Source organism: Apis dorsata, unplaced genomic scaffold (genome assembly GCF_000469605.1).
Source record: "Apis dorsata unplaced genomic scaffold, Apis dorsata 1.3 scaffold_636, whole genome shotgun sequence".
NCBI classification, from domain to species: Eukaryota; Metazoa; Arthropoda; class Insecta; order Hymenoptera; family Apidae; genus Apis; species Apis dorsata.
Window position 1 is genome coordinate 78,877 of NW_006263829.1, and position 9,180 is coordinate 88,056.

The 9,180-nt window shown below is 26.5% G+C and overlaps 1 protein-coding gene across 1 annotated transcript in view; it reads left to right on the top strand.

The window, feature by feature from the left end:
• Positions 1-1,376, top strand: part of LOC102672221 (sorting nexin-24-like) — a 3,386-nt gene extending 2,010 nt beyond the window's left edge. The window contains exons 2-3 of the mRNA XM_006621766.1: positions 359-552; positions 790-1,376. Coding sequence (XP_006621829.1) covers positions 359-552; positions 790-961 — 366 coding nt within the window. The 3' untranslated portion in view covers positions 962-1,376. The remainder of the gene's footprint in view (positions 1-358; positions 553-789) is intronic.
• The last annotated feature ends 7,804 nt before the right edge of the window (positions 1,377-9,180 follow it).

The window sequence follows — 9,180 nt, forward strand, 5'->3', positions numbered from 1 at the left end:
TTATTTTAGTTATTTATAGCATAAAATTATATATACATATAATATATATATATAATATAATATGTACATATATATATATATATTTAAAAACCAATAGTATGTCTATATGTGAATTTAATATATATATATGTATATGCATACTATGAAAGTTTTTTCTAATATTTTTTTTATTTTTAAATAAAATAAATAAAAATTATTTGTAATACGATTTTTTAAAAAAAATTGGAGAGACAATATATTAATAAAATATTGTGCATTTTAAATTTTATTTTTTTCTTCATATTTTGATGATTTATTTGTTTTAATGCATCAATCAAAGGCATTTCATCAAAGTTTATTAACATTCGTTTCATTACAGTTGAAGAAAGAAAACGCGGAAGTTGCTCCGTTTCCGCCAAAGAAGGTAAGAAATTGCCAGCCAAAAGTGCTCGAACAAAGGCGAGCCGCATTGGAATTGTATATTCAAAAAATGTTAAGGCTTTCAACTACGAAGCAACAGGTTCTCAATTTTCTGGGCATAGAAGATCGAACATCAGGTGTGTCATATAAAAAGTATGTAGATATTTATTATTCTTTTTTTTTAATATAAATAATAAATAAATTTATAATTATGATTATAATCAAAATATTAAAATTAAATATATAAATTTTAAATATCTTATGAAAAAAGATAAATTTTAATTTTTATAATAATTTATAAAATAACATTTACTTTTTTTTTACAAGCTTAAATATTCTACTTTTGCATGCTATTTTTTCGTATCTTAACATAAAAATATTCTATTTCAGTACGTTTCAATACAAGGATACGGAAGATTCGCAATACGTTGACACCAGTGCTTTTAGTCATCAACCTGTATTAACTTTCCATTACGATCCATACGTTGAGTCTGGTTCTACGTCGAATAGTCTTCCAGATATAGTGATTAATGGTGTGCTTTCCGGAATATATAAGTCCTGAGAAGCTTACCTTAAGTTGCTTATAATGATATCTCCCATGAAAAATATTATATTTTATGGGAAATTTCAGCTTTCTATTATAAATCGCATAAAAATTAAGGAGGCCGTTTTTATCCATTATTTTTATCTCGCAAAAGATAAAACGGTGGGTGTATGTCGATAAATATACACATATAAAGAAATAAGTGCTTCCATTTTATACATATTCTAATGTCTTTAATTTCATTATTGTCGCTATATGCAACAATTTCTAATCTCTTTTCGATTAACGAAGAAAAGAAGAAAGAATTTACAATCTTGCGTTTGAATCAATCAGTCATTATTTTCTCAATCTGCGATATATTTAGATAACAAGAGTAATTTCTTATTAGTGTATTCAAGATATGCGAAAAAATATACGCTCTGTTATATTTGAATCATCGTCTTGTTTATTTCATCTCATTATTCTCAGAGTTTACATTATTTGTGACATTCATCTTAATTCTATTTAATTTTACTGGATATTTGGATTGTAAATGTAAATGTAACTCATAAGCGGATCTCTTGCGGTATTTCTTATTCGCATTAATTCGTTTACTACCGTTTAAAGGAAATCACGGACACTTAAAAATCCATCATCGATATATTTTATTTTCCGATAGATAATAAAGTATATATCGCAATAGTATTTTTTCCGCATCGAGGACAGCGTTCATTCATTTTCTTATGAGATGATATTCTTTAAGCAACTATTAATATCGAACGATAATTATTATCATAAAAAAAAAAAAAGAAACACGTTTTTAACTGATTCCAGTCAGATATACAACGCAACGATATATACGCTTCTTTTTTTTTTTTCATTTTTTCGATTTTATCCATTTTTTGTCGCTGCTGCTGATAGGCGATCACGCGATTAGCAAGTGATTGATCTAGTGCCTGATTGTGAATAATTATAGCCACGAGATTTTAGTTTGTCTCTGTCTTTAATCTGATCTATTTTAAATTTGTCTATAGAACGCTAAGTGGGCAGAGACATGAAAATGTGTGAATTCAGGCGGTGTAATTCATTTTGGTCCACTGGATCGGGCGTGTTTGTCTTGCACTCGACGCGCAGTTTTCTTGTTTTCGATGGACTTTTTTTTTTTTGCTGAAAAATAGGAAATCTCTCTTTTTTCGGTTTCACGGTCGCGACGTTTTTCTTTTCTTGCACTATTATTATTTTTTTTCTTTAGAAAAACATGGAAAAATGGTACACATGCAAACCGGAAACGCCGTGACAACGGTAGTAATCATATATGTATATTCGCGATAGTAGGACCTTATTTTTGTATGTACAACTTACAATCTTTTTTTTATGCTGTTACAAGTATTAATGTCATGGTAATAAACTGAATCTTCCAAAGGTAAACGTCTCGTACCTTTCTTTTTTTTTTTTCATTTTTATATCAAATGCATTAAATGTATAATTATATACAAGCTCCTCAGTCTTGTGCGAAGTGTAAGACGATTTTAGGTTCTAGCACTTCCGCCTCGGTCTAAACTAATCGTTTACGAATATTATGTATCGAATCATTCTTTTCTGACAAACATTTCGTTTCTTTTCTTTTTTTCCCTCTCCTGTTCCGTTCTTTTTCATTCTTTACGCGATCGTAATTATTGTGTATCGAGCAAACGAGTCGAAAGATGATTCATTCCACTTCATTATGAGCTGATGATATATACAAAATTCATTGAACAATACATAATGTTTAATTATCGTAATTTAGAAGCTTATTGGCCGTGCGTGGCAGTTTGTTGAACTTTCAAAATCATTCGGTCCGATCACAATTTCGATTCGATCGTTCAATCTCAATTCGACTCGCTTTTTTTTTCAACAATTTTCTATGCTTCGAAACGAAACGAACGTAAAAATTTAAACTATGGGTACGTGTATATCTAACATAATGAAGAAAATATTATAGAAAAGAAAAATGCGGATTTACTTTTAACAGCGAAAGTTATTTTCACGACTTTTTTTTTTTTATATTTACCAGTACCAATAACGTATTTCTAAGGCTTAATCAAGTTACTTATATCGTACAAGTCTCGTAGTATAACTTAGAATAAAATGGAGCTGTTGATCGCCATTAAATACGCGGACAGTGTAGGTCAGCGCATCGTTTCACAAGGCAAATATTCGAAACGATATATAGTCAAATCATTCCTGTCGTTTTTTTATCGTTTAAAACGTAGCAAAAAAATCATTAGCATTAAATGGTAGTAAATAATACTATTTGTAATATGTCAAGGTAGCCGTTATTAAGATAATTATCATCCTCACCATCCCTATATGTACGTAGTATTATTATCTTATGTATACATGAAAAAAAGCTCTAACTTACTAATTTTTTCCAAATGTAATGAGTATTATTGTACAAAACAAGAGTTTTGTATCCACGTTCATAACGTGAATACGACTCACACGCGTTGTTTGGATAATACAAGATTAATCCTTTATTTGATGATTTCATTTTTAAGCAACAATATTTTTTGTGCATTTTTCTGGTCGTTTTTTAAATTATACTATTATACACTAATAATTTTTCAAATTTTTAGCATGTATCAAATAAAGGATTAAAAATGTAGATCATCGTTTTTGGGCGTAACAACAGATATATTCCGTACAACCCCCCTAATGTATTCGCTCATGCGTCGATCGTGAATTTTTATCAATATTTTTCATTGATATATTAACTTACAAAACTAATGAAATTTCGTTCTTAAACAAATACATTAATTAAAACTTATAAAAAAAAAAAAATAAAGAAAATATTCGTTTTAAAAACTATTGTAAAATATTTATAACGCGTTCATTGTCTACATTTAAAATCCAAGTATCACATATTTTTACAAAATTCTTAATACCAATTTATCTAATACCAATTTATCTAGGACGCAAATTAAAAATCACGAAATTCTGAAAATTGAATCATCAATAAACGTGTTAAAATATTTCTCAAATTGCGAAATTTTTGTTGGACAACATCGTATAACATGGAATCAATATCATTATTTAATCTAAACTAACATTTTATTTGCTTACAAATCCCTTTACTAAACCTAATATCGAAGTATGTAACATTCAATTGATCGCAATATTTTACTCATAATTTTCCTTGACTTTTCTTCAACAGTGGACGCGTGAACGAATCGCAGTTTTTACAAGAAAATTACATCTAATTTAGTTCATAATAATTAGTTCATAGCTAATTTGTGTTCATAATATAGAAAGGCGCGGTTGGATGACTCGTTTCGTGTGCCTTTATCGATTTACTTCTACGTATATGCCATCGTCTACGTCAACGTGATCCCAGCTACACTCTAACTAATATTAATTAGAGCTACGATATTATGTACAGAAAACGCATTGCATTGGCACAGCAAACATGTGCGCCTGGACTGCCATCCATTGCTTCGACGCATAGCGTACATTTTAACGCACGATCTAGGTATTATTCGTGTACTACTTAGATAGTTACTCATTTGTCATACTCTCGTATCTTATCGTAGTGTAAATATAAATCAAACATTTTTCAATTCGATAAATGTTTCCTATCGATTTTCTATTAGATGAAATAAGTTTTTTTTTTTTATAAATTAACGAGAATATGTCATTTTTCTTTTTAAAGTCGTTAAGAACGTAATAGTTTCTCGTGAATTCTAAGAAAATAAAGAATTATTTGAGAAACTACAATCCCTGATTGTCGAATTAGGATCATTTGAATAAAGTGATTTGACAAGTTATTAAACTTCAAAGTTTTTAATTTCAATCCTTCGATCAAAAAAAAAAAAAGAATTGATCTAAAGAATTGAAAAATAGCTTTTGTTTTTGTTGCGTCTATTTTTAGAAATTTTAATAAAATTATGAAACTTGGAATTTTTATAATTTTTCAACAATATATAAATAATCATAATTCGATAATTAGAGATTTTTTTTATATAATTAAATCTGAGTCCTCTTGCACAATAATTATAAAATATTTGTAATTTGTATCACACAAATAATCATAGTTCTATTCTGCAAGAAGACTAATATTTTTTATAAGTTGAGAATATTCTTTTTAAAAATAAATTGAGCACAGATAAAAATTAACTGATCCGTGTTCGCTTAACTCCAATCTTCAGCATTTATCTTGATTAATTACAAAATACATAAATCAGGATGATGTCAGTTTCTTCTTGATATAAGTAGTTTCTTTATCAAACATTGTTTTTTATATTTATGACACACGAACCAAGGTCTACGTATTTATCATGTACATGCTAATCGTTTCTAAAGTATGAACAAAATAGTTAAGCACAATTTTGTTACGCAAATAATGAAAAATATACATTTTTATCATTTATAATTATTTAAAATTATTATCGAGATTATATTTTAATGCAATATTTCCCAATCGATGTATCACGATACAATAGTATCGCAGAAGTTTTATTAAAGAAAACTATTTTATTCATTATTTATAAATATCATTGGAAAATGTGATTCATGATTGAGAAAAGTGAATCAATGCGATAATTAAAAATCGTTATTGATTTTAAAGTATTATGTCTAACAAAATTAACTGGATCTTTTATTAATATTAAAAATTATAATAAAATAAATAAATTGATTTTGATTTAATTCTATTTTTTAAACAAATATAACAAGTGTTAAAATATATTATCATTTCAGGTAAAAAGAAATTTTTATTTTAAAAATTATGATATTATATATATCGCAAAAATCGAAGTAATCTTAAAATGTATAGTTAATCTAAAAAGATTGGGAGACATTGCCTTAATGGGTTTATCTAGTGATAATAATTTTAAGACAAATAATATAATAGATATTGATAATGTTTTACAAAAATGTAAGATATTGCAAAATATAAATTACAATACGTTTTAATTGATGTTATAAAAATATCTATTTGTTACGATTATATGTTTAAAATAAATTATAATGGAAAATGTTAATTGTAAAGCCTGAAAAGTCCATATATCAAAGTAACATTTTTGTAATTTTTTTTCAATATATCAGGTCAAAATTTCAATAACATGAATAACGTTAAGATATTCAAATAATATGATTCATATGTTGAGTGATTCATTTGCTATGAAAAAAATAAGAAAAAATATGGCATAAAATTTATTTGTTCAAGATTTAATGTTTAAAAAAATTGAATTTATATTATATTATTCTTAGTTATAGCTAATGATAAGATATAAATAAAATATAATTTTTATATGATATCTATTTTATAATTCTTAATAAACTTATGATTTCTACTTCATTGGAATTTTTGTCAAGTAGAAAAGTATTTATATAAATATTATATCAATTATATATCATTTGACTATATATTATTTTAACTATCTACAATGTGATTTTATTGAAAATTGAATTATTTAAATAAAAAAGTTTTAATGTATAATTTTTTCTTATTTTTTTATGATTACATGAATCTCATCACACTTGTACATAATTTTTTATGATATTTTTACATGTACAAAAATTATTTTTAAATATTATTTTTAAAATTTGAGGATTTATCTGTAAAAAGAATCTAGAAGATAAAATAGCGAATTAAGTCAATTGCATTAGAATTTTCATTTCTAATTTCTTAAATATATTTAAGATATATCTTAGTATCTTATTATAAGATATATCTTTAATGTAATAAAAACAATTAATAATAATTGTAAAATAAGAAAATATAAGATTATAAGATATAAAGATAAAAAAAATAAAAAATCATTATAAAAAAAGAAACAATAAATCTTCAAATCCTTTTTGTTTTATAAAATTTCTCGATTAATTTATTATTTATGTCATTCTATTTTCGAATTTAGAATTAATTATAAAGGAATATCGATTCAATTTTCTTGAATTCAATGAATCTTTCTTCCAATTATTATTTCATTTTTATTCAAATTATTACGTAACATCAAAAAGGGAAGGGAATCATTACAATTACAATATATAACGAAGCTTCATGATATTACAAAATAAAAAAAACGCTACTTTCACGCAGATTTCTTATTATTTAATTCTAAGAGAAATTAAAAATTACGCTTAACTTTGAAAAATAAGAAGAATACTTTCTAAAAAATGCATGATCAATAAAAAAAAAAGAACATAGGACTTGCCTGGCTTTACAATCTAACTTACATTAGATTCTTAATTTGTTCTTGATTCGCAAAGTTGTAATAGTAAAAATTATATCAGATAAATTCTTTGTTATCAGAACAAATTGTGAAGAAGAATATCGATTGATTGGGTTGAGAATCATAGTGATTCTTCTATTTTTCTTTAATTCTTCTTTACGCTCTTTATATCTTTTAATTAAAAGAATTTTTAATATTTTAAGAAAAATTAATATAGAATAGTTTTCCAAATTTTAATCTTCAATAATAATCAATCGTTAAGTTAAAAATAAAAAAAAGAATGTAAGTTTAATATGATATGATATCAAATGATTTCAAATATCAAAAATATCATCTCTCTAATTTTCTAGCATTTCTTTTTTAATTTTTAAGATAAATTGTATTTTAAATTCTTCTGTTTTTAAATAAATTTAAAAACTTCTATATCCTTTGTAGGAAATTACAATCACGTTTAATTTATTTCTTAAATCAAAGGATATCTCGAAAAAATTGATAAAAATTATCGAAATGTTAGATATAAGTAGATTAAGAATTATAAAAAAGTGGAATAAAAAAATTCTGATTTTCTTCAATATTTCGATAATATTATAAAATAATAAAAAAAAAATAACATATCGAATAAACACTATGATTCGCAATCCTTCCAATTGACGCGATTTTTAACCGCTATTTGTCAACCGGGTCGGCAGTCCCGGGGCTTCTACCTGGAATGTTGCATTTATTTTACCTAATTAATGCGATCTTTATTACGTTATATCCTAACGCTAGCGCGTGACGCGTTTCCGGTACGAGGTATGTAAGTGAATTTTCGGTGAATCTCTCATCGCCCGATCAATTCGACTTTCAAATCTAGGAAATGTACAGAAAGAGAGAGAGGAAGAATCGAGGGGGCGTCTACTACGTCGTTCTACGGAAGGGAACGTCCCCTGTCGAATCGAATAACTCGAATAGTTCCAATTTATTCGAATCGTTTGAATACTTCGTCCATCGCGCGAGAATATCGTGGAATCCCTCGAAACTTTTCTAGAATGAGTACGACCGATTTTCTGAGTAAGATGCATGCTGCACTCCCCTCCCTCTCTTGCGAATTCGTTTGCCAACCGGAAAACGGATTTCTTCCCTCGAACCGTGACGCAAACCGTGCGGAAGATTAGCATCGAATCGGGTTAACGTTCGTTCGAATCAGTTTCTGCTTTTGGAATTCGATTTTTCGTTGAGTCAATATTGGTATCCGTGTTTGTTGTATTTTATATATAGCGATAGTTAAATTCATAGATCAAATTAAAATAGTTGATTTTTCGGCAATATTTTTGAAGATATAATTTATGTAAATTTGTAACAGCTTACGTACAAGTTCCTTTACGGATTTTAGGAATATATTGTGTAACAAATTGATTTTATTGATTTATTATTGAAATTTTAATCATTCCAAAATTGTAAATTGTTGAAAAATTCCAATTATACTTGATTTCCAAATAAAGTACATTCACCATGAAGACAATTCGACATGAATAATTGATACATCATCTCGATTTTGGAGAATGTAAAAAATTATGAATTATAAATTTTTTGATCGAATTGATATTTGTCAAAAATCGATTCATTTTTAACAAATTGCATTTATCAAATATGCAGAATACCATATAAATACCATCTTCGCGTCACGCATGACTTTCGTCGCGTTTTGAAGTCTCATCCCTTACATTTTTAGCGTGAAAAAAAAATCTCTCGATTCGAAATTTGAATATAATGGGTATGAACAATGAGATACACAATGCGAATTGGGATAGCGTGCAAGGGTTTCTGTCTTAAAAATTAAAAGAAACAAAATAAAAAAAAAAAAAAAAAAAAAAGAAAGAAAAAGAGACGGAAAACATGATCGAACAGAATCTATAATATAAATTCTTGAAATTTTGTAACGTGTAGCGCGACGAAGTCAAGGTTTCAAATGGAGTAATAATATGTACAATTGTCCTTACAATACATAACTCTAATAAAACGCTTTGTATACATGTACATCCATAATATTTATATATATATATATATATA